This window comes from Heterodontus francisci, chromosome 5 (assembly GCF_036365525.1).
Source record: "Heterodontus francisci isolate sHetFra1 chromosome 5, sHetFra1.hap1, whole genome shotgun sequence".
Classification (NCBI taxonomy): domain Eukaryota; kingdom Metazoa; phylum Chordata; class Chondrichthyes; order Heterodontiformes; family Heterodontidae; genus Heterodontus; species Heterodontus francisci.
The window spans coordinates 16534016-16561132 of NC_090375.1; the positions used below are offsets into that span (position 1 = coordinate 16534016).

Genomic DNA, 27117 nt, shown 5'->3' on the forward strand with positions numbered 1-27117 from the left:
GAAAATGTTTTTCATTTTATGTGCGGGTGAGTTTAAATAGTCAGTGGGCATCACATCAGAGGCCAGCCCAGTTTTGACTTGCCCTCATTCTCTGTCCACACACTCAGGTCCCAGCTGGTGTCAGTGGGTAGTGACTGGAAGTGAAAACCCTGGCACGTTTTGCCCCTCCTTAGTCCAGGAGCACAGGCATTTACTGTAGGACTTGGGGACATTGATTAAGGTTTTGGGCAAGAGATGCAGGGCCTGTCAAGTCCATGTCGGCTCTCTAGAGAGTTGTGGCTTAACCAGAGCTTTAGAAAGGTTGAGCATAACTTCTGTGCATTTGTTCTTATTTCAGATTTACAGCAGACGCAGAATTTTCGTGTTTATGAATTGTAGAATTATGAACAAGTACAATTTGACCAACAATAAATTGTATTTATGTAACGTTTTTGACGTAATAAAATGTCCCAAGGAATCTCACTGGAATGTTGTAAAGCAAAACTTGACACCGAGCCACATAAGGTGATATTAGGACAGGCGTCCAAAAGCTTTGTCAAAGAGGTATGTTTTAAGAAGCATTGTAAAGGAGGAGGAGAGTGAGAGGTAGAGAGGCGGAACAGTTTAGGGAGGGTATTGCAGAGCCCTGGCAACTGAAGGCACGGCACCAACTGTGCAGCAATTAAAACTAGAGATGTTCAAGAGGCTGGAATTAGAGAAACATAGAAATCTCACAGAGTTGTAGGGCTGGAGGAGATTACAGAGATAGGGATGGGTGAGACCACGGAGGGAGTTGAAAACAAGGGTGAGAATTTTAAAATCGAAGCATTTGCTAACCAGGAGCCAATGTAGGTCAGCGAGCACAGGGGTGATACTGAATAGGACTTGGTCCAAGTTAGGACACGGGCAGCAGAGTTTTGGATGACCTCAAGTTTACGGAGGGTAGAATGTGGAAGTACAGCCAGGAGTACATTGGAATAGTCAAGTCCAGAGGTCACAAAGGCATAGATGAGGTTTTCAGCATCAGATGAGCTGAGGCAAGAACGGAGATGGGCGATGTTAGAGATGGAAATAGGCGGTTTTAGAGATGGCACGAATATGCAGTCGGAAGCTCATCTTGGGGTCATACGAACATACAAACAAACATATGAACATGCAAATTAGGAGCAGGAGTAAGCCACTCGGTCCCTCGAGCCTGCTCCGCCATTCAACAAGATCATGGCTGATCGGATTGTAACCTCAACTCCACATTCCTGCGTACTCCCAATAACCTTTCACCCCGTTGCTTATCAAGAATCTATCTATCTCTGCCTTAAAAATATTCAAAGTCTCTGCTTCCGCTGCCTTTTGAGGAAGAGAGTTCTAAAGACTCATGACCCTCTGAGAGAAAAACATTCTCCTCATCTCTGTCTTAAATGGGTGACCCCTAATTTTTAAATAGCGACCCCTAACTCTAGGTTCTCCCACAAGGGGAAACATCCCTTCATCCAAGTTGTAAAAAGTTGAGGCCCCAGCACTGATCCTGTGGCACACCACTCATTACATCTTTCCAACTAGAAACTGACCCATTTATGCCTACTCTCTGTTTCCTGTTAGCTAGCCAATCTTCTATTGATGACAATATGTTACCCCCTGCACCACAAGCTTTTATTTTCCGCAATAAAATTTGATGTGGCACCTTATCAAATGCCTTCTGGAAATCTAAGTACAGTACATCCACCAGTTCCCCTTTATCCACAGTAAAATGTTACTTCTTCAAAGAACTCCAATAATCCATGATTTCCCTCTCACAAAACCATGTTGACTCTGCCTGATTACCTTGAATTTTTCTAAGTGCACTGCTATAACCTTTTTAATAATAGCTGTTCGCAATATATATCAATGATTTGGATGTGGGGACCAAATGTAATACTTCCAAGTTCGCAGATGACAAAAAACTAGGTGGGAATGTGTGTTGTGAGGAAGATGCAAAGTGGCTTCAAGGGGATTTGGACAGACTTAGTGAGTGGGCAAGAATGTGGCAGACGGAATATAATGTGGAAAAATGTGAGATTATCCACTTTGGTAGGAGGAATAGATGTACAGAGTATTTCTTAAATGGGAAGCTATTAGAAAGTGTAGATGTACAAAGGGACCTGGGTGTCCTTGTCCTAGTCGGCGCAGTGGTTAGCTCCGCAGCCTCACAGGTCCAATGACCCGGGTTCGATTCTGGGTACTGCCTGTGCAGGGTTTGCAAGTTCTCCCTGTGACTGTGTCGGTTTTTGCCGGGTGCTCCGGTTTCCTCCCACAGCCAAAGACTTGCAGGTTGATAGGTAAATTGGCCATTGTAAATTGCCCCTAGTATAGGTAGGTGGTAGGGGAATTGAGGGAAGGTGGGGATGTGAGAGGGTAATGGGATTAATGTAGGATTAGTATAAATGGGTGGTTGATGGTCGGCACAGACTCAGTGGGCTGAAGGGCCTGTTTCAGTGCTGTATCTCTAAATAAATAAATAAAATAAAAATAAGTCACTGAAAGCTAACATGCAGGTGCAGCAAGCAATTAGAAAGGCATGTTAACCTTTACCACAAGAGGATTTGAGTACAAGAGTATTAAAGTCTTGCTTCAATTGTATAGAACCTTGATTAGACTGCACTTGGAGTACTGTGTGCAGTTTTGGTCCCCTTACCTTAGGAAGGATATTATTGCCATAGAGGGAGTGCAACGAAGACTCACCAGACTTAGTCCCGGTATGGTGGGATTGTCCTATGAAGAGAGATTGGGGAAACTGGGCCCCTTTTCAAAGAATGAGATGTGATCTCATTGAAACCTACAAAATACTTAAAGGGATAGATAGGGTAGATGCAGGTAAGATGTTTTCCCTGGTTGGGGAGTCTAGAACCAGGGGACACAATTTCAAAATAAGGGGGAAGCCACTTAGGACAGAGATGAGCAGAAATTTCTTTACTCGGAGAGTTGTGAATCTTTGGAATTCTCTACCCCAGAGGGCTGTGGAAGCTCAGTCATTGAGTAAGTTTAAAGCAGAGATTGACAGATTTCTAAATACCAATGACAGAAAGGGATATGGGGATAGTGTGGGAAAAAGGCACTGAAGTGGAGGCTCAGCCATGATCGTATTGAATGGTGGGGTGGGCTCGATGGGCTGAATGGCCTACTCCTGCTCCTATGTTCTTATGTTCTAACATTTTCCCTATGACAGATGTTAAGCTAACTGGCCTGTAATTTCCTGCTTTCTGTCTCCCTCCGTTTTTGAATAAAGGAGTTACATTCACTATTTTCCAATCTAATGGAACCTTCCCCGAATGTTGGGAATTCTGGAAAATTAAAACCAATGCATCAACTATCTCACCAGCCACTTCTTTTAACACCCTAGAATTAAGTCCATCAGGACCCGGGGACTTGTCAGCCTGCAGCTCCAACAATTTGCTCAGTACCACTTCCCTGGTGATTGTAATTTTCTTGAGTTCCTCCCTCCCTTCCATTTCCTGATTTACAGCTATTTCTGGAATATTACTTGTTTCCTCTATAGTGAAGACTGATGCAAAATACTTGTTCAATTCACCTGCCATCTCTTTATTTTCCATTATTAATTCCCCAGACTCACTTTCCATAGGACCAATGCTAACTTTGTTAACTTTTTTCTTCGAAATATCTGTAGAAACTCTTACTAAAGGTTTTTATATTTCCAGCTAGCTTTCTCTCATCCACTAATCTTTCCCTTATTAAATCTTTTAGTCATTCTTTGCTATTTTTTATATTCTGTCCAATCTTCTGACCTGCATATGACACCAAGATTGCGAACGGTCTGGTGCAACCTCAGAGAGTTCTAATATTAACTGTGTATTAAAAGTGTTCAAAGTATTTTTGCATGATAGTAAACACCAAAAAGCCATTAAATTAAAAATCAGAAATATATTTTACACTCTGATTCTGCCCAAATTGCACTACAAAGCCCTGAAATTTGTTAAAAAGTAGGTTTATCTCTTGAGCAATGATGGTCATTGCAAGTTTATTTGCAGTACACCAAACACATCAGTGAATTGAACTGCATTTACATCTTTGCATTAGCATTATATCGGTGCCAACAAAGTTTAAAAGATGATGTGGTTTGCAGACTGGACAATGCACGACCAAAAGAAATCAACCTGCATAAATCTCTCTTCCTCTACTGCCTTTAACTGTTGGTATTGAGGGCTCAAAATAGAGCAGCCACTGCAATTATCAGATGGAAAACAATACAAAGGATCTTCCTCATGCTTACTAATTGACTAAAAATAGATGTGGTTTCAATGGTTTTCAGGCACCACAAACCTACAGCCACCTGAAGATATTATTGATTTTCTGCTACTTGCTAGTTAGGAAAACCATCTAAATAGGATTGAGGGGAGAATATTACTACTTAGAAGTTTTCTATCTAAGATCTGCCTAGGGGAATAAAGGTCTAAGACCTAAGAAACCTCTTCCTTTATAACTCAGTATCACTATAATAAATGCAAGTGTTATGAATGATTTGAACTATTTTGACTTTGGTGCAGATTTGCTTCACATTGGTCTGACATTTCACTAATAAATCTTCCATGGATTTTACATTGTCAAAGATACTGGGCACAGACTCAGATCAATTTTAATTGACATTGATAAGAGACAAAGTGTCAGTGGGGTTGCATCCTATTAATATGACAGGATTTATCATATATAGGTGAAGGTAGAAATTATGCTCAATTTTTTTTTCTCGTCAATCAGAAAAAAACCTGTGGCTTTTATCGCTAAAATCTAGCCCTCAGATGGCCTCCAAAGTTAATGTAATGAGACGACAGTAAAGGATCCATTGGGTATCATCAACCACAACATCATGGTGATGCACACCTGATACTATCATGCGATCAGCAATGTTTTTGCTGTGTTCTAGCCAGGAACTGCCTGCATTTGTGGTCAACCTAATCATTATGAATTTCATCAGCTCTCCAAGCTGAACAAAAGCCGCTAAAAAGTAGTTTTATTTGACTTTTTGCCATGTTTCTGGGTCCTATAGGCTGTGTTGTACTTAATTGTGGCCAGTTTTTTTTTCTATTTTCAATGATGTTTTGTAAAATGACCAGGACTGACAAATACAATAACCACGTAAAAAGTTCCTACTTGGAATGGTGCCCAAGTCAATATATGGTACTTCAGATGTCTGTTTCTCTCTGTTTTTGGCTATCAGAAAAACTCCAAGGAATGACAGCATACACCTAGGAATATTGAAACAAGACATTACTGAACCACTGAAGACAAAACATGAACTCCAATAGTACGGCATTATAATATCATCCTTTTACAACATTCAACGTGTACAAAATCCTTTTAACTTGCAAGAGTTGTTCATGCATGAAATTACTCCTCAGGATTTACCACATGAAAAAGCAACTCGGTAGAACGAGTGCTCAGAGTTAACTAGCTGTGGAACAAAGGCATAAATCCTGAACAAGGAAAATGGGAAGCAGAATTGTTAAGAACACTGGACTTTGTACCATGATTATATTTTATAAAATGTGATTTTATAAGTTTAAGATGGAATCTGGAAGGTCAGGTGACCTCATATCCACTCTGCTAAAGGACAATACAAATCAAAGACTCTTTTTGGAAGAAAGAGACTGTAGGGGTAGCACCTGATGAACTGTGGGTTTCACACTCCCAGAATTTTGGATCATAAATAAGGGGAGGGTCAGTGATTCTGAATATGCAAATGTACCAAGCAGTTATAAACATCTGGGAACAATGGAAGGCCCAGGGAAACCAGACTTTTAGACTTTGCATATTGGAACAGTACAATAAGCTATTGCCTTTGAGTCCAGATAAATTTAACAGATTTTCTGAAGGTAGACAGACTATGAAAGAGGAAACCAGCGGTTGTGGCCTCAAGGCAGGCTGTGAGAGGGGAACCCAATGGTTGCAACCTAAAAGCAGGCTGTAAGGAAGACAACCAGTGGTTGTACCCAAGAGAGAGCGAAAGAGAGAAAGAGAGAGAGAGAGGGACACCTGCTCTCGGAAGCCTGATACAGTAAAAGGCTGTGAAGACATCAACCTGTTTTGAAAGTTGAAGTTTATGGAGAAGTAGAAGACCAACAGGATCACCATATTCACAGACATCCAGGTCAGAAGTGTTCAGAGAAGTGTGAAGAGGACATTGATTTTTGAGAAGGTCTGGGAAATCCAACTCATTGCAACTGGGAGGAGTTTGGGACTTTTAACCACAAAGATTTTGCCATCAAAAAGGACACATAAGTAACATATAAATGTGATGTGAGGTTTTCAAGTATTTCAATAAATAAAGAAAATACCTTTCTTTGTAATCTGGGATATCAGCTACTTACAAAATACTGTTTGGTTAATGGGAATTTCTTTTAGTTTAGTTGTTATAATAAAAGTCTTAATTTTTTTTTTAGAGATACAGCACTGAAACAGGCCCTTCGGCCCACCAAGCCGACCATCAACCACCCATTTATACTAATCCTATATTAATCCCATATTCCTACCACATCCCCATAATTCCCCTACCACCTACCTATACTAGGGGCAATTTATAATGGCCAATTTACCTATCACCTGCAAGTCTTTGGCTGTGGGAGGAAACCGGAGCACCTGGCGAAAACCCACGCGGTCACAGGGAGAACTTGCAAACTCCGCACAGGCAGTACCCAGAACCAAACCCAGAATCGCTGGAGCTGTGAGGCTGCGGTGCTAACCACTGCGCCACTGTGTCGCCCATCTTAGAACATGAAATCTTGTGGTGTAATTCTTTTAATTGGTCTCGGGGTTCATAACTCGTATTTTAACATTAACAGTCTCACTGAGGTCGTAACAGAATGGAGAAGTGAGGGACTTTGCTTACTACTGGCTAGTTTCATCACTTACCCAAATAAGAACATAAACACATTAAGTAAGGCAGCACCGTGGAACTCCTGATAAAATATCACTCCTGCAGTTAAACAAATAAAATATGAAATACAGAGCCATGGTTAGGATATCACATGCAATTTTCTACCAGTTTTCTAAGTGTTTAAATACTGCTGAAGTGGTGACTCAGTGAACACTCTCAGATTTGGTCTCCAAATTTTATATAACTTTATAGAAACTTATGCTTAGACTGTAATAAATTGCAATATCCTATATAGTTCCACTTGTTAGAGTGAAGTGTATAATGAATGATACATAATATGATCCATTTTGGTGGTAAGAATAAGGAGAGGCAATACAAACTAAATGGAACAAATTTCTCAGTCGTACAGGAACAGAGACACTTGCGGGTGAACACACACAAGTCTTTGTAGGTGCCAGGACAAGTTGAGAAAGCTGTTAAAAAGGGATACAGGATCCTTGACTTCATTAATAGAGGCATAGAGTAGAAGGAAGTTATGCTAAACTCTAAATCACTGGTTAGGCCTCAGCTGTAGTATTGTGTTTGGGAAGGATGTCAGGATCTTAGAGAGGGCGCAGAGGAGATTTACTAGAATGTTAGCAGGATTAAAGCACTTCAGTTATGTGGAGAGACTGGAGAAACTGGGGTCGTTCTCGTAGAGCAGAAAAGGTTAAGAGGAGGTTTGATAGAGATGTCAAAATCATGAATGGTTTTGATAGAGTAAATCAGGGGAAACCATTTCCAGCAGACGTTAATTCAACAGGGCCTCCCAAACCTGCGACCTCTACCAGCTGGAAGGACAGGGGCAGCAGACGCATGTGAACACTACAGCCACCAAGCTGCCCTCCAAGTCACACACCATCTTGACTTGGAACTATATCGCCATTCCTTCACTGTTGCATGGGGAAAAATCCTGGAACTTCCTCCTTAACTGCACTGTGGGTGTACTCGCACCAGAGCGACTGCAGCGGTTCTAGAAGGTGGCTCATTACCACCTTCTCAAGGGTAATCAGGAATGGGCAATAAATGCTGGTCTAGCCACATTCTGTTTATGAATAAATGTTTTAAAAAATTAAAAAGGAGGCAGTAACCAGAGGACATTGATTTATGGCAATTAGCAAAAGAAACAGAGGTGACACGAGGAAAATAAAATTATACAGTGTGTTATGATGATCTGGAATGTGCTGCCTGAAAGGTGGTGAAAACAGATTCAATAGTAACATTCCAATGAGAATTGGGTAAACACTTGAAGGCAAAAGATTCACAGGGAAGGTGAGTGAGATTAATTGGATCACTCTATCAAAGAGCTGGCAGAGGCACAATGGATCAAATGGCCTCCTTGTGCCCTGAATCATTCTATGATTCTATAATATTACGAATGAGGTGTGTTGTGATAGTACCTCATATTCAATGGTATCTTTACATTAATAGGAACCTCATAATAAGACAATACTAGTAAAAATAGCTGGCCTTCAAACCAAAGGATAAAATCAATGATCCATGTTCTTGACAGGGAGGTCTTGCTGCAAGGGAGAGTGGATCACAGTAACGCCCCAACACTGCAGCCCTAATTCTACATTTTGTGTTCCCTATGACCATGGCTCCTGCTGAGGGGAGAGGCTCGTTGTATTTACTCTCATACAAATGAAAGTGCTGCTCATAATCATAGAATCGTACAGCATAGAAGGAGGCCCTTCGGGCATTGTGCCTGTGGTGTCTCTTTGGAAGAGCTAGCCAATTAGTCCCACTACTCTGCTCTTTTCCCGTAGCCTGGTAATTGTTTCCTTTTCGAGTACTTATCCAATTCCCTTTTGAAAGTTCAATTGTTTCTGCTTTCAGGCAGCGCGCCCAAATCATAACAACTTGCTGCGTAAAAATAAGTTCTCATCTTCTCCCGGTTCTTTTTCCAATTACCTTAAATCTGTGCCCTCCATCAAAATCCCTTCAGGATTTTGAACACCTCTGAAAGATCTCCCCTTAAGGAGAACAAACTCCTCGTAATTTTGAATTATAAAACTTTATCTTTCTCCTTCACACATAATGAATGATTTACTAGATCATTGCATATGTTTGATTTATCTTCAATTTTTTTCTTCTGAATTCAAAAGTCCAGCAGACATTGCATGCTCCATTCCACTGAATAATTCCCATATAATCTTGGTTGTTTCGTTATTTAAACTGGCATTGTAAATTTCTTTTTATTAACCGCCCAACAGTTTTTTGATAAACCATCATTTGTTGCTCGAGTAATTAATCATTCATCATGCACAAGTGACATACTTGCTGACAGAATCCCAACTGACACTTGATGTTGACACAAAGATCAACCTAATTTTGAATAACAGTACACGTAAAGGCCACAGTTTGTTTTACAAATGAATTATAGATACTCTGGAGAAATTTCAAGTCTCTAATTTAACCTGGGGGATTGGTGTACAGCTAGAAATATGTTCTCATAAAAAAGACAATCTTTTACCCAATTAACGCTTTGCTTTCACTTTTGAGTGGTTATTACCCAAATCAATAATCTGTATTGATTCTTATGTCACCTAACCAGCAGCATCTCATCAGGGAATATCAGAATCACTGAGAATCACAGAATAATACAGTGCAGAAGAGGCCCTTCGGCCCATCGAATCTGCATCGATGCATTAAAGACACCTGACCTGTCTACCTAATCCCATTTGCCAGCACTTGGCCCATAGCCTTGAATGTTATGACGTGCCAAGTGCTCATCCAGGTACTTTTTAAAGGATGTGAGGCAACCTGCATCTACCACACTCCCAGGCCAGACCGTCACCAGCCTCTGGGTAAAAAACTGCTAAATCACTGCTCCGAAAGTGAAAAAGATGGAACATTTCCCAGTGACATTGTGGACATTAGTTGCTCAAAACTGAAAGAAATTTCCAGAATAAAATATTTCCTTCTTTGGAAACTTTAGCAAAATGCAACAACATGTTCGAGACACAGAAATACTCACTACAATCACTGTGAAATGACAGGCTGTCCTTATGTCTATGTCCTCTAATGGGGAAGTCCAGAACAAGGGGACATAACCTTAAAATGAGAGTCAAGCCACATGGGGTGATATCAGGGAGCACTTCTTCACACAAAGGGTCATATCAATCTGGAAAACTCTCCCCCAAAAAACTGCTGGGGCTGAGGGTCAATTGAAAATTTCAAAACCGAGATTGATAGATTTTTGTTATGCAGGGATATTAAGTGTTACGGAACCACGTAGGGTATGTGAAGTTCAGATACAAATCAGCCATAATCTATCTGAATGGCATAACAGGCTTAAGGAGCTGAATGGTCTCCTCCTGTTCCTATTAGACTGCAGTATCTCGTCTAAGAGCGAAGTCCAAAGTACGGAAAGTCCTCATCAGAGAACTCCTCTTTGCTGACGATGCTGCTTTAACATCTCACACTGAAGAATGCCTGCAGAGTCTCATCGACAGGTTTGCGTCTGCCTGCAATGAATTTGGCCTAACCATCAGCCTCAAGAAAACGAACATCATGGGGCAGGATGTCAGAAATGCTCCATCCATCAATATTGGCGACCATGCTCTGGAAGTGGTTCAAGAGTTCACCTACCTAGGCTCAACTATCACCAGTAACCTGTCTCTAGATGCAGAAATCAACAAGCGCATGGGTAAGGCTTCCACTGCTATGTCCAGACTGGCCAAGAGAGTATGGGAAAATGGCGCACTGACACGGAACACAAAAGTCCGAGTGTATCAGGCCTGTGTCCTCAGTACCTTGCTCTACGGCAGCGAGGCCTGGACAACGTATGCCAGCCAAGAGCGACGTCTCAATTCATTCCATCTTCGCTGCCTTCGGAGAATACTTGGCATCAGGTGGCAGGACTATATCTCCAACACAGAAGTCCTTGAAGCGGCCAACACCCCCAGCTTATACACACTACTGAGTCAGCGGCGCTTGAGATGGCTTGGCCATGTGAGCCGCATGGAAGATGGCAGGATCCCCAAAGACACATTGTACAGCGAGCTCGCCACTGGTATCAGACCCACCGGCCGTCCATGTCTCCGTTATAAAGACGTCTGCAAACGTGACATGAAATCGTGTGACATTGATCACAAGTCGTGGGAGTCAGTTGCCAGTATTCGCCAGAGCTGGCGGGCAGCCATAAAGACAGGGCTAAATTGTGGCGAGTCGAAGAGACTTAGTAGTTGGCAGGAAAAAAGACAGAGGCGCAAGGGGAGAGCCAACTGTGCAACAGCCCCAACAAACAAATTTCTCTGCAGCACCTGTGGAAGAGCCTGTCACTCCAGAATTGGCCTTTATAGCCACTCCAGGCGCTGCTTCACAAACCACTGACCACCTCCAGGCGCGTATCCATTGTCTCTCGAGATAAGGAGGCCCAAAAGAAAGAGATCTCGGACGTGTCAATAAGGGACTGAAATATCTCACCACATGTCTGTAAAAGACTGTGATACTACAGGGTTGAAATGTGCACAATGCATTACAAAGTGAATAGTCCAATACAGGTTTTTGCATTTTCTTTTCTTCACAAGGGTGGGTACAGAAGGAAAAAAAGTAGCAAATTCTTTTCTTAATAAAGTGAAAACAAAAGGTTCTAAGGTAGTGCTCCAAAAAGCAATAAGCTCACTCACCACCTTCTCAAGGGCAATTAGGGAATGGGCAATAAATGCTGGCCTGGCCAGCGACGCCCACATTCCATGAATGACTATAAAAAAAATTGCACCATGGGCCGGAATTTATTCTGACCACGGTGGTCCTGGCAGGGGGCTGGAAGGCAGGGGGGAGACCCTGCCTCGACCCCCATTGCTATCTCACGGCGGGCAGCCAATTAACTGCCCGCCATCAGGGACACCGTTCCTTTAAGGAACAAGCTCCCGCCTCCAGAGCTGCTGGCCAATCGGGAGGCTGGTAGCTCTGCAATACTGGCAGCATCACCAGGAATGGTGGCCATTTCCGGTATTGCAGGGACATCAGAGACCCCGGGACAGGGAAGTGGAGTCGGGGATGCCGGGGCCAGTCAGGCAGGCAGGCCCTGGCATCGGGGTTGAGGGTGGGGCCTTCCTGGGGGGCATGGCCATCCCTGCCAGGGGGACTCTCCGGGGGCCCTGGATTGCCACCAATGGAGGGACCCCCTGATCCCGCTAGGATGCCACCAGGCCTTAACTGGCAGCATCTCCACGTGGCGGTGGGCCCTTCCATCCGCTATAAAATTGGAGTGGAGGCAGGAATACAAAATGGCAGGGGGCCGGGGCAATGTCAGGAACCACGTCCACTGCCATTTTGCTTGCCATACCCTCCCACCTCCGTTCCTGTCTCCATGTTCTTATTCACCAGCTGGGATAGTTATTTGATTCTCCAGTAGCAAGATGGGGAGGTACACCTTCATACCTGCTATGATGGCACTAGTTGTAAAGAACACAAAGTTGATTGGCACCACTTCAGTTGCATTATAGAGCTGCATGGCTTTGTTCAAGAATCTGCAAGAAATCATCATTGTTGAGCATAAGTAGCAAGCTCCAAATTCAGCCCACAGAATTCCAAACATCTTTTCATGCAAAGTTTCATTTAAGAACTCCACAACACCAGAAAGACAGGCAGACTTGCATTTCTCCAACAACCTCAGGGCGTCCTTTACAGCCAATTAAGTACTTTAGAAGTGTAGTCATGTAGTTGTAATGCAGAAAACACGGCAGCCAATTTTGCACACAGCACAGTGATAATGTCCAGATAATTTTTTTTAAATTGAGGTTGGTTGAGAGATAAATATTGGCTTGGACACTGGGGAGAGTTCCCCTGCTGTTCTGTTCTTCAAAATAGTGTCTGGGACCTGAGAGGGCAGTTGGGGCCTCTGTTTAATGCCTCAAATGAAACAATGCAGCACTTCCTCAGTACTGCCCTGGAGTGTCAGCCTGGATTACCTGCTCAAGGTTTGGAGTGGGTCTTGAGTCCACAATCTTCTGAATCAGAGGCGAGAGGGATACTATAGCAGTGCAGTGCTGAGGGAACACTGCACTCTCAGATTCAATGTCAGAGCATTGAGTGCATCAGACTTCAAGAGTGACTACACAGGGATTGGAGCTGGAGCAATAGTACAACCGGGTACAGGGTTACCGTGAGAGGAGAGTTGCTAACCAAGATGAAGGAAAGAGGACACTGGCTGGATTTTAACAGGTAAAAGATGCAATTAAGGTAGAAAACCCTGGGTAACTACCCACGAGATACTAGCAGAAGCCAAGAAATTCCTGGAAGGAGAAGTGATCCGAAAATGAGAGAGGGCAGTTTGGACAAGAATGCAGGGCACAGCGAGATTGTATTCGTTAAGTGATTTCTTGCTCACAAAAGTGGATTGCCAGTGTGGCATATGGATAATATGTATCAGCTGGTGAGCTGTGTACCTGGAGCTAGAGCAGTTCGTATTAACAAGTCAGCATGATTCAGAAGGGGAATCATACGACAAGATGTATCTCAGGGCCTGAAAGCCTGCAATAGTGCCAATGTCTGAACCCGTTAACAGAAGTCTTCAAAACGGGAGACTAGGAAGAGAGCTCTCTGCTTGCTAACCTCCCTTGGTGAGGAATATAGGAACAGGAGGAGGCCATTCAGCCCCTCGAACCTGTTCTGCCATTCAATGAGATCATGGCTGATCTGCGACCTAACCCCATTCATCCACCTTTTCCCCGTATCCCTTAATACCTTTGGATTGCAAAAATCTACCAATCTCAGTTTTAAAATTAATTGATCCAGCATCAATTGCCGTTTGTGGAAGAGAGTTCTAATCTTCTACCACCCTTTGTGTGTACAAATATTTCCTGATCTCACTCGTGAAAGGCCCTCTAGACCTAGACAGCGGAAATAGTTTCTCTCTATCTACCCTTAATACCTTGAAAACGTCAATCACATCACCCCTTAACCTTCTAAATTTCAGAGAATATAACTCTAGTTTGTTTAATCTCTCCTCGTAATTTAACCCTTGGAGTCCAGGTATCATTCTGGTACACCCACGCTACACGAAGCTCTACGAGGAGCGGTCTTTGCAGGGAGCACTGGTCAAGAGATCGCAGGCCCCCACATCTCTTCATTTTCTACCCAATCTTATGAATGGGAAACAAGTTCAAACTACTAAGAGGATATTTTAGTCCTGATATCTGGAAATTCATCTTCACAGACACAGTAATCAGAACATGGTATAAACTCCCAGATACAATAATGGAGGCAATAACCCAGGAATCAATTAAAACAAAAAACAATTTCATGCTACATTGGATGTTAGGATCACCAGGACTTATGATGGACTGTAATGAGTTCTTTATGCTGTCTGATGCAACATAAATGAGAATCGTGGAGTCCAGTTATGCTGAAGATCTTTAACAGGTTTATTAACAGCTAACAAGTATATACAGTACAGAGCAAACTATTTATAGAACCTTACTCTAGGTGTTAGAGTTGCAGAGTGATGCTGGCTTGAAGACAGCAGGGGAGTTCTCCCCGGTGTCCTGGCCAATATTTATCCCTCAATCAATAACAATAAAAACAGATTATCAAGGCATTACCACATTGCTATTGGTGGGAGCTTGCTGTGCACAGATTGGCTGCCCTGTTTCCTACATTACAACTGTGACTACACTTCAAAAGTACTTCATTGGCTGTAAAATGCTTTGGGGCAGCCTGAGGTTGTGAAAGGTGCTATATAAATGCAAGCCTTTCTTTTTTTTCCGAACTGTTTTCTGATAATACTTACTGTACTTGGAAAACACAAGATGTGATCATAATAACAAGCATCACGTAGAATATGGGATACTGGAACTGAAGCTTCCCTTTAATGGAGCTCGTCACCATCCCAGACACAGCCTTTACTGAGATCACTGTCAGTGAGGCTGTAAAAGACACAATCAATAAGGATTATTAGACTTACTTATGCAAAAGACAAACAAACCCAGAGACCACGCCTGGGGTACAGTGTACAGTTTTTGTCTCTGTACCTAAGGGGGAACATGTTTTCCCTAGAGGGGTGCAATGAAGGTTCACTAGGTTGGATAACCATCTTATCCCAGGAATCAATGAGGAGAGATTGAGTAGAATCTATACTCTGTGGAGTTAAGAAGAATGAAAACTGATCTCATTGAAATGTATAACATTTTAAGAGTGTTTGACAGGGTAGATGTTGAACAGTTGTTTCCCCCAGCTGGAGAGTAAAGAACTAAGCAACAAAGTCAAAGGATAAGGGGTCGGCCATTTTGGACTGAGATGATGAGAAATTTCTTCGCTCAGATTGCTGTGAGCCTTTGGAATTCTCTACCCCAGAGAGCTGTGGAAGTTCAGTCGTTGAGTATATTCAGGACCGAGATTGATAGATTTTTGGACTCTAAGGGAATCAAGGACAATGGGGATCGGGTGGGGAAGTGGAGTTGAGGCAGATCAGTCAAGATTCTACTGAATGACAGAGCAGGCTCATGGGGCCATATGACCTACTCCTGCTCCCATTTTGTTCTTAAGTAAACAAAAATCACACATTCCTCTGAGATCCGAGCTGTGATATATAAAAACAAGCTCATAGACCTCTTCAGAGTCTGTGCCGTAACATAAAAGCTACACAAATCCTTCTGGAGCCTGTCCTGTAATTTAAACAAAGGGGATTACATCATTCCATTGATTCTGCTCCAGCATAACTGAAGGTGTGTACAGGCGTCTAAACCGGTGCAAAAATAGAAAGTTCTCCAGAGAAAGTGCAGTAATTATCAACAAAATTATATAGAACAAAGAACAAAGAAAATTACAGCACAGGAACAGGCCCTTCGGCCCTCCAAGCCTGCGCCGATCCAGATCCTCTATCTAAACCTGTCGCCTATTTTCTAAGCGTCTGTATCTCTTTTCTTCCTGCCCATTCATCTATCTGTCTAGATACATCTTAAAAGACGCTATCGTGCCCGCGTCTACCACCTCCGTTGGCAACGCGTTCCAGGCACCCACCACCCTCTGCGTAAAGAAATTTCCACGCATATCCCCCCTAAACCTTTCCCCTCTCACTTTGAACTCGTGTCCCCTTGTAATTGAATCCCCCACTCTGGGAAAAAGCTTCTTGCTATCCACCCTGTCTATACCTCTCATGATTTTGTACACCTCAATCAGGTCCCCCCTCAACCTCCGTCTTCCTAATGAAAATAATCCTAATCTACTCAACCTCTCTTCATAGCTAGCGCCCTCCATACCAGACAACATCCTGGTGAACCTCCTCTGCACCCTCTCCAAAGCATCTACATCCTTTTGGTAATGTGGCGACCAGAATTGCACGCAGTATTCCAAATGTAGCCGAACCAAAGTCTTATACAACTGTAACATGACCTGCCAACTCTTGTACTCAATACCCTGTCCGATGAAGGAAAGCATGCCGTATGCCTTCTTGACCACTCTATTGACCTGCGTTGCCACCTTCAGGGAACAATGGACCTGAACACCCAAATCTCTCTGTACATCAATTTTCCCCAGGACTTTTCCATTTATTGTATAGTTCACTCTTGAATTGGATCTTCCAAAATGCATCACCTCGCATTTGCCCTGATTGAACTCCATCTGCCATTTCTCTGCCCAACTCTCCAATCTATCTATATTCTGTTGTATTCTCTGACAGTCCCCTTCACTATCTGCTACTCCACCAATCTTAGTGTCGTCTGCAAACTTGCTAATCAGACCACCTATACTTTCCTCCAAATCATTTATGTATATCACAAACAACAGTGGTCCCAGCACGGATCCCTGTGAAACACCACATGTCTCCATTTTGAGAAACTCCCTTCCACTGCTACTCTCTGTCTCCTGTTGCCCAGCCAGTTCTTTATCCATCTAGCTAGTACACCCTGGACCCCATGCGACTTTACTTTCTCCATCAACCTACCATGGGGAACCTTATCAAATGCCTTACTGAAGTAATATAGATTTTTCCTGCTGCAAAACTACAATGCAAATGAGTTGGGGGAGATGGTGGCATAGAGGTTGTCATTGGACTCGTAATCCAGAGGCCTGGGCTAATGCTCTGGGGACAGGGGTTCAAATCCCACCACGGCAGCTGGTGGAATTTAAATTCAATTAAATAAATTCTGGAATTGAAAGCTAGTCTCAGTAATGGTGCCATGAAATGATAATTGATGGTCGTAAAAACCCATCTGGTTCACTAATGTCCTTTAGGGAAGGAAATCTGCTGTCTTTACCTGGTCTGGCCTACATGTGACTCCAGACCCACAGCAATGTAGTTGACTCTTAACTGCCCTCTGAAATGGCCTAGCAAACCACTCAGGTCAAGGGCAATTCGGTATGGGCATCAAATGCTGGCCTTGCCAGCGACACCCACATTCCATGAAAGATTAAAAAAAAGAAAGATCTTGGGACGTGGTTTGATCCCCTTCCTCCATAAGCAAAGTGCTATCAGTGCAAAATGCAAATAGTTGCTACCTGCAGTGAATAGTTGGGTGTTTATTCTGTTTGTTCACTGGTGTTTTTATCTTTGAGTGTTTTGGGATTATTTTATTTGCTTTGTATGTTCTTTGATATGGAGGAGGATGTTGAAGTGATTTGCTATGGGTGATATTTCTGGTTAAAGGATTATAAATGATTCAGGAAAGCCAAACATTTTTTGCCAGTCTTGAGATTCATAAAGATTCATAACTTCATAATTCCCTTAAAATTCGAGCCAGGCCATTCAGGGGTGATGTTAGGAAGCACTTCTTCACACAAAGGGTGGTGGAACTCTGGAACTCTCTCCCCCAAAAAGCTGTTGAGGCTGAGGGTCAATTGGAAAATTTCAAAACTGAGAATGATAGAATTTGTTTTATGAGGCAGGGTATTAAGGAATTATGGAATCAAGGTGGGTAAATGAAGATAGGTTACAGATCAACCAAGATCTGGGATGGGGGTGGGGCTACCTTATGAAGAAAGGTTGGACGGGTTGGATCTGTATCGATTGTAGTTTAGAAGGAATTTGAGAGGTGATCTTATTCAAACATATAAAATCCTGAGGGGATTTGACAGGGTGGATACTGAGAGGATGTTTCCCCTTGTGGGAGAGGCTAGAACTAGGGGACACAGATTAAAAATAAGGGGTCTCCCAATTTAAGAGGAAACAATTTTTCTCTCAAATCGTTGCGGCCTTTGGAACTCTCTTCCCCAGAGAGCGGTGGGAGCAGAGTCATTGAATATTTTTAAGGCAGAGGCAGATAAATTCTTGACTAACAATGGAGTTAAAGGGTATTGGGGTGGGGGGGGGGGGGGGGCACGGGCGGTAGGCGGAAAGTGGAGTTGAGGCCACAATCAGATAGGCCAAGATCTTATTAAATGATAGAGCAGGCTCGAAGGGGTCAAATGGCCTACTCCTGCTCCTAATTCGTATGTTCGTATCTGGCCACAACAGGCTCCAAGGGCTGAAAGTCATGCTCTGGTTTCTGTGTTATACTGAACTGCCATATTGAATGTTTTAACATGACATTTAATTCTGCAATAGATTGAACAATCCAAATCCCCTCCATTTCTGAAGCACCTGGAGGAAAATAATGCTGCAAAAGTGTTTGGTCAATCAAACTTAATGCTTCACTCGTCAATTGGACTCAAGATATGACAAATTCATTATTTTTCTTGCCTTAATAAATCAATACAAATATTCTCTGTCCACTCTCACCACATCAGCTGTGATTAACTCTACTTAAGCCAATTTATGTTTACGCTCTCATGTGCAATTGTAACCATCACACTCTGGCTTTGAAAGAAAGAAAAGACTTACGAACATATGAATTAGAAGCAGGAGTAGTCACTCAGCCCCTCAAGTCTGCTCCGCCGTCCAATAAGATCACGGCTGAACTGAAGCAATGATGACATGAGGAAAAACTTTTTATGCAGCAAGTGGTTAGGATCTGGAATTCACTGCCTGAGAGTGTGGTGGAGGCAGATTCAATCGAGGCTTTCAAAAGGGAATCAGATAGTTACCTGAACAGGAAGAATGTGCAGGATTATGGGGACTGTTTTAATGTGCACTTCCTCCCAGGTTAGGAGCAGTTGTGCAGCACCCTGGGAATTGCACACTCTTTGTTTCCTTAGTTACAATCCGCAGTTTGGGGAGATTGGAGGGTGGCAGAGATGGGAGGAGTGGCAGGGGAAGGAGTTGGTCACATTGAAATATTTTCCCCACGTAAGCATGGAAAAAGTATTCAAGGGAAGTTGTGGCTATTGCCCCTGAGTGCCAGCTCTTACCAAGTAATGAAGACATCAGCAGCAGGATCACTATGTGTTTCAGGCCTCTTTTCTTGTAGAGATAAAGCAAAATAGAAAACAATGTAAACGCCAACGCCTGCAAGAAAGCAGAAACAAAGTGCGGTTATAATGCTGCACAGCTGAAATTCCATCTCAAACATAGAGGATCTGTCTTGTATCTCATGGATTAAAAAATAAGAAAGATCTGCCTGAAACTGGGGCAAAAAGATTCAATTTTGCGGGACTTTGTCCCACACCTGAAATACATCCTGATGCCTCATTGGCTCAATCTTTAAAGCAACGAGGCCTCGTAAAAGGTAGGTCACCATCGGGGTGGGGGGGGGGGGTGGCCTGGAAGGAGACTGACTGCAAGCCTCCTAATCCATTCACTTCACCAACCATTAAACAGAAGATCATTTATTCATTTAAATTCTCTCAGCAGAATGACCTTCAAATGGTTGCTGAAACAGGTATAAGCTTTTAAAATATCAATTTTGTTCAGTGCAGTGTTAGCAAGGAAAATGACATTAACTATTACTTGTTTTGCTTCATGTTTGGTAGCAATACAACTCAACACCATCCAGGACAAAGCAGCCTGTTTGAGTAACACTCCCTCCACCAGCTTAAACATTCACTCCCTCCACCACTGATGCATCGTGGCAGCAGTGTGTACCATCGACAACTCACCAAGGCTCCTTCAACGGCACCTTCCAAACCCGCGACCTCTACCACCGAGAAGGACAAGGGCAGCAGATGCATGGGAACACCACCATCTGCAAGTTCCCCTCTAAGTCACACACCATCCTGACTTGGAACTATATCGCCGTTCCTTCACTGTCACTGGGTCAAAATCCTGGAATTCCCTTCCTAATAGCACTGTGGGTGTACCCACCTCACATGGACTGCAGTGGATCAAGAAGGCAGCTCACCACCACCTTCTTGAGGACAATTAAGGATGGGCTATAAATGCTGGTCTTGCCAGTGACACCCACATCCTATAAATTAATAAATTAAAACAAAGTTTTAATAAACAACAGCGGCACAGTGATTAGCACTGCAGCCTCATAGCTCCAGCAACCCGGGTTCAGTTCTGGGTACTGCCTGTGTGGAGTTTGGAAGTTCTCCTTGTGACTATGTGGGTTTCCTCCCACAGTTAAAGACTTGCAGATCGATAGATAAATTGGCCATTGTAAAATTGCCCCGAGTGTAGGTAGGAGGATGGTGGGGATGTGGTAGGGAATATGGGATTAATGTAGGATTAATATAAATGGGTGGTTGTTGGTCGGCACAGACTCGGTGGGCTGAAGCGCCTGTTTCAGTGCTGTATCTCTAAATAAAATAAGTAAAACATTTTCAAATATCCCCTAAAAATTCTAAGCAAATTGGGAAACTTGCTGTCATTGGTTAAGAGCAGCCCTGGAACCTCAAGAAGGCTTAAACTGATAGAAGAGCTGATGGACCGATTAGGCAGCAGGATCCAGGAATTCTCAGGGGAAAGTGAACAGGAAGTCACAGAGAATTACATGGAATTTACAGCACAAAAACAGGCCATTCGGCCCAACTGGTCCATGCTGGTGTTTATGCTCCACACGAGCTTCCTCCCACCCCTCTTCATCTCAAGCTATCAGCATATCTGTCTATTCCTTTATCCCTCATGTATTTATTTCGCTTCCCCTCGAATGTATCCATGTTATTCGCCGCATCTACTCCATGTGGTAGCAAGTTCCACATTCTAAACATGCTCTGGGCTGTACTGATGCGGAGATATTCACCGAATATAAATAAACTTAGAAGTAAAAGAAACTTTACTGTTACTAATGAGGGAGAAAGGAATGGATGGATCTATCAATAGAATGAGATGATGTAAATTGTGTAGGAGGATGTTCATGTGGAGCAGAAACATGAGCAAAGGCCACTTTCTGTGCTGCAAATTCCGTGTCATTTTTTTGTAAACTAGAGGCTTCTTCTGTTCCAGGGTCACGCTGAAACTAAATAAACGCTACAGACAAGCCTGTCATTGGTTTGGGAGATGTAACATACGTAAACTATCACAGACTGGTACCAGACCACAAATACACAACACTGATATCCTGTACTTTAACATTATGTTCCCATAATACGCAGCCACACTTGTGCAGATAAGATTTGCTAAAATTCTAGTTTCTGACCACAATTATTTCCAATGTAAAAGAAACTCAGCGTTAACACAAACAACAGGCTTTGTAATCAGTTGGCTGCAAATGAAGAGCTGTGCCACCCAGAGCACCCCAACTCTTACTGAGTTAACAGGAATGTTTGCTGTCTTTCTTTGTAACTCAACTCACCTCACCTCCATTCTGCCCCCCTCCACTCTGCCCCGCCTCCACTCTGCCCCGCCTCCAGTCTGGCCCGCCTCCACTCTGCCCCGCCTCCACTCTGCCTCGCCTCCACTCTGCCCCGCTTCACTCAGCCCCGCCTCCACTCTGCCCCGCCTCCACTCTGCCCCTCCTCCACTCTGCCTCGCCTCCACTCTGCCCCGCCTCCACTCTGCCCCGCCTCCACTCTGCCCCGCTTCACTCTGCCACGCCTCCACTCTGCCCTGCCTCCACTCTGCCCCGCCTTCACTCTGCCCCGCCTCCACTCTGCCCCGCCTCCACTCTGCCCCGCTTCACTCTGCCCCGCCTTCACTCTGCCCCGCCTCCACTCTGCCCCGCCTTCACTCTGCCCCGCCTCCACTCTGCCCCGCTTCACTCTGCCACGCCTCCACTCTGCCACGCCTCCACTCTGCCCCGCCTCCACTCTGCCCCGCCTTCACTCTGCCCCGCCTCCACTCTGCCCCGCCTCCACTCTGCCCCGCTTCACTCTGCCCCGCTTCACTCTGCCCCGCCTTCACTCTGCCCCGCCTCCACTCTTCCCCGCCTCCACTCTGCCCCGCCTCCACTCTGCCCCGCTTCACTCAGCCCCGCCTCCACTCTGCCCCGCCTCCACTCTGCCCCGCCTTCACTCTGCCCCGCCTTCACTCTGCCCCACCTCCACTCTGCCCAGCCTCCACTCTGCCCAGCCTCCACTCTGCCCTGCCTTCACTCTGCCCCGCCTCCACTCTGCCCTGCCTTCACTCTGCCCCGCCTCCACTCTGCCCCGCCTTCACTCTGCCCCGCCTCCACTCTGCCCCGCCTTCACTCTGCCCCGCCTCAACTCTGCCCCGCCTTCACTCTGCCCCGCCTTCACTCTGCCTCGCCTCTACTCTGCCCCGCCTTCACTCTGCCCCGCCTTCACTCAGCCCCGCCTTCACTCAGCCCCGCCTCCACTCTGCCCCGCCTCCACTCTGCCCTGCCTCAACTCTGCCCCGCCTCCACTCTGCCCTGCTTCCACTCAGCCCCTCCTTCACTCTGCCCTGCCTCCAATCAGGCTCACCTTCACTCAAATCCGCCTCCACTTTGCCCCTCCTCCACTCTGCCACACCTTCACTCAGTCCCACCCGAACTCAGCCCTGCCTTCACTCAGCCCTGCCTTCACTCAGACCTGCCTCCACTCAGCCCCGCCTCCACTCTGCCCTGCCTCCACTCTGCCCCGCCTTCACTCTGCCCCGCCTTCACTCTGCCTTGCCTCCACTCTGCCCCGCCTCCACTTTGCCCCGCCTTCACTCTGCCCCGCCTCCACTCTGCCCCGCCTTCACTCTGCCCCGCCTGCACTCTGTCCTGCCTCCACTCTGCCCCGCCTCCACTCTGCCCCGCCTCCACTCAGCCCCGCCTTCACTCAGCCCTGCCTCCACTCTGCCCTGCCTTCACTCAGCCGCGCCTCCACTCTGCCCCGCATCCACTCTGCCCCGCCTCCACTCAGCCCCGCCTTCATTCAGCCCCGCCTCCACTCAGCCTCGCCTCCACTCTGCGCTGCCTCCACTCAGCCCCGCCTTCACTCTGCCCTGCCTCCACTCTGCCCCGCCTTCACTCTGCCCTGCCTCCACTCAGCCCCGCCTTCACTCAACCCCGCCTTCACTCAACCCCGCCTTCACTCAGCCCTGCCTCCAATCAGCCCCACCTTCACTCAACCCCGCCTCCGCTCTGCCCCACCTCCACTCTGCCCCACCTCCACTCAGACCCGCCTCCACTCTGCCCTGCTTCCACTCAGCCCCTCCTTCACTCTGCCCTGCCTCCAATCAGGCCCACCTTCACTCAAATCCGCCTCCACTCTGCCCCTCCTCCACTCTGCCCCACCTTCACTCAGTCCCACCCGAACTCAGCCCTGCCTTCACTCAGCCCTGCCTGCACTCAGACCCGCCTCCACTCAGACCCGCCTCCACTCAGACCCGCCTCCACTCTGACCCGCCTCCACTCTGCCCTGCCTTCACTCTGCCCCGCCTTCACTCTGCCCCGCCTTCACTCTGCCCCGCCTTCACTCTGCCTCGCCTCCACTCTGCCCCGCCTTCACTCTGCCCCGCCTCCACTCTGCCCCGCCTCCACTCTGCCCCTCCTTCACTCTGCCCCGCCTCCACTCTGCCCTGCTTCCACTCAGCCCCACCTTCACTTAGTCCCACCCGAACTCAGCTCTGCCTTCACTCAGCCCTGCCTTCACTCAGCCCTGCCTCCACTCTGCCCCGCCTTCACTCTGCCCCGCCTCCACTCTGCCCCGCCTCCACTCTGCCCCGCCTTCACTCTGCCCCGCCTTCACTCAGCCCCACCTCCACTGAGCCCCGCCTTCACTCTGCCCCGCCTTCACTCAGCCCCGCCTCCACTCAGTGCCGCCTCCACTCAGCCCCGCCTTCACTCTGCCCTGCCTCCACTCAGCCCCGCCTTCACTCTGCATTGCCTCCACTCTGCCCCGCCTTCACTCTGCCCTGCCTCCACTCAGCCCCGCCTTCACTCAACCCCGCCTTCACTCAACCCCGCCTTCACTCAGCCCTGCCTCCAATCAGCCCCACCTTCACTCAACCCTGCCTCTGCTCTGCCCCGCCTCCACTCAGCCCCGCCTCCACTCAGCCACGCCTCCACAGCCCCACCTCCACTCAGCCCCACCTTCACTCAACCCCGCCTCCGCTCTTCCCCGCCTCCACTCAGCCCTGCCTCCACTCTGCCCCACCTTCACTCAGCCCTGCCTCCAATCAGCCCCACCTTCACTCAACCCCGCCTCCGCTCTGCCCCGCCTTCAATCTGCCCCACCTCCACTCAGCCCCACCTTCACTTAGCCCCGCCTCCAGTCAGCCCACTCATACGCAACGCAGACACATAAGCCAGGATTTTGTCAGTGCTCAGGAGACGGGCTCAGAGGCAGGAAAATGGTCTGTAATTGTATTGGGATGGCTTCCTGACACAGTCCCGCCACCAGCCTCCCAGTAGCTTCCTGGGGGAGGTGGGGGGGGTCATGTTTTCTGGAGACTCCGAAGAGAGGGCCCCTGTGGCAATGGGTGCTCCCCTCCCCTCCCCCCCTTCACGACCCAGCGCTGTCGCTGGAGGGGTTACCCCTCCCTTCGCCAGGACCTGCTGCCTGGCCCCAGCACAGATGACATTTTCCAACTTCCCTGCAAGGGCACCTCAATATGGAGACACCCCCTCTTTTCCCTTGTGGCCTCAGCAGTAGCCACCCCTATCAGTGGCACTGCCGAGGCTGTACAGCTGCTGGCTCTCTGATTGGGCCATCAGCTTGGACAGACAGCCCACTGTCCTTAATTGGCCCATACACACGCAGACAGACTCAAACTCTCTCAAACAGAAGTACATCAAACAGCTGGTCAAACATACCTGGAGTGGATTTAAATGATTGGAAGCATGTCCTACTAACGATGCTGGCATTTTGCCAAGACACACAAGATTGACTGGCTGAAAAAATGACATTAGAATAATGACCCTCAAACCCTTGAATCTGGAATCTCAGATTTATCGACTGTGCTTCTATTTTATACGGACTTTGACCAGAAGCTAGAAGTACCAGGGGAAAATGAGGTAGAAGCATAGAAACTTGCATCTTAGAAATAAGTCAAACCACTGTAGATGATGGGATAGTGGTAATGTCCACTGAGCTAGTAATCCAGTGGCCCAGGTTAATGCCCCAGGACAGGGGTTCAAATCCCACCATGGCAGCTGGTGGAATTTAAATTCAATTAGTTAATTTAAAAAATATGGAATTGAAAGCTAGTCTCAGTAATGGTGCCATGAAACTATCATTGATTGTCATAAAAAAAACCATCTGGTTCACTAATGTCCTTTAGGGAAGGAAATCTGCTGTCCTTACCTGGTCTGGCCTACATGTGGCTGCAGACCCACAGCAATGTGGTTGACTCTTAACTGCCCTTTGAAATGGTCTAGCAAGTCACTCAGTTCAAGGGTAATTTTAGGGATGGGCAACAAATGCTGGCCTTGCCAGCGACGCCCACATCCCATGAAAGAATAAAAATGAACGAGAATGACAGAATATCATAAATCCACTCCTGGTATGTTTGACCAGCCTCCTTCTGTGCTGTAACGATTCTGTGATCTAGTTGAATGGCAGAACAGGCTCGAGAGGCTGAATGGCCTCCTTCTGTTCCTATGTTGTTCGCTTATTTGACTGTGAGGGCAGCACAGGCCAACCTGACCCTATCCTCACCCAACATCCAGCAGTAATTTCTCCAGCAGAGTTTAGTGAATAGCAATTGGATTTCGTTCCAGACTGAAGGATACGCACTCCAAGTTGCGCACTTACGTTGCTACCCTAACTGAGGGCAGCTAACGGCCCAGACCAGAGATGAAATTACAGAATCTCTTACAGCACAGAAGGAGGCCACTTGGCCCATCGTGTCTTTGAAAGAGCTATCCAATTAGTCCCAGAGCCCCTGCTCTTTCCCCATAACCCTGCATGTTTCTCCTTTTCAAGAATTTATCTAATTGTCTTTTGAACGTTACTAGTCAATCACTTTCAGGTCATGCATTTCAGACTGTAACAACTCACAGCTGTCAGTCTTAAATGGGGGTCAGGAGCCTGCACTGTGCAGGGAACAGCCACCCACCTCTGATAGTCCCCAAATTGGCCAATTAACGGCCAGAGGTTGGGCTCTCGAAGCTGGACAGCCAATAGGAGGCTCTCCAGATCGGAAACAGTAGCAGGATGTTATTCAGGGTCGGTGAGGGAGGGGGTGCCCCCAAGATGGAGGCGTCCTCCCTCCGACTTTTTCAAATTTAAACAAAAAACCCCTCCACAGGGTGGCCTATGGCTGCAGCTGAAGCCTGGCAGGCAGGGAGGGTCTCTAAGCCTGCCTGGTCTGCCACCGGGAGGCTGCCTCCAGGCAGCTGTACTGTTCCCGCCACCTCTGGACACCTGGAGGCCAACTGGAAAATCCCAGTCGGCCTCTGACAATATGCCTTAATAGGCCTTTAACATGTTGCGTCAGCTACCCGCTACTTGCGGGCAGGTTGCCTGCTCACCCTTCACATTCTGACTGTGGGGAAATGGCCCAGGGTGGGATGGAGCCAGGAACCGAGCACACCGGCTGGCAGCATGAAATTCCGAACCCACTCGTCCGCCTCCATGCTTGCCCCCAGCAGGGCCTGAAAATTCAGCCCATGGTGCCCAAAAGTCATTAGTTTATAAGGCACTTGAGATGGCTTGGCCATGTGAGTCGCATGGAAGATGGCAGGATCCCCAAGGACGCATTGTACAGCGAGCTCGCCACTGGTATCAGACCCACCGGCTGTCCATGTCTCCGCGTTAAAGATGCCTGCAAACGCGACATGAAATCCTGTGACATTGACCACAAGTCGTGGGAGTCAGTTGCCAGTGATCGCCAGAGCTGGCGGGCAGCCATAAAGGCGGGGCTAAAATGTGGCGAGTTGAACAGACTTAGCAATTGGCAGGAAAAAAGACAGAAGCGCAAGGAGAGAGCCAACTGTGTAACAGCCCCGACAACCAATTTTATCTGCAGCGCCTGTGGAAGAGCCTGTCACTCTAGAATTGGCCTTTATAGCCACTCCAGGCGCTGCTCCACAAACCACTGACCACCTCCAGACGCTTTCCCATTGTCTCTCGAGACAAGGAGGCGAAAGGAGAAGAGAATTTAA

General features: G+C 46.4%; 1 protein-coding gene across 1 annotated transcript in view; it reads right to left on the reverse strand.

Moving 5' to 3' along the window:
• Positions 1-27117, reverse strand: part of LOC137369755 (NIPA-like protein 2) — a 110741-nt gene that overhangs the window by 12555 nt on the left and 71069 nt on the right. Inside the window, exons 6-10 of the mRNA XM_068031158.1 lie at positions 19112-19208; positions 14619-14754; positions 12269-12357; positions 6874-6937; positions 5116-5210 (exon numbers count right to left, since the gene is read on the reverse strand). Coding sequence (XP_067887259.1) covers positions 5116-5210; positions 6874-6937; positions 12269-12357; positions 14619-14754; positions 19112-19208 — 481 coding nt within the window. The remainder of the gene's footprint in view (positions 1-5115; positions 5211-6873; positions 6938-12268; positions 12358-14618; positions 14755-19111; positions 19209-27117) is intronic.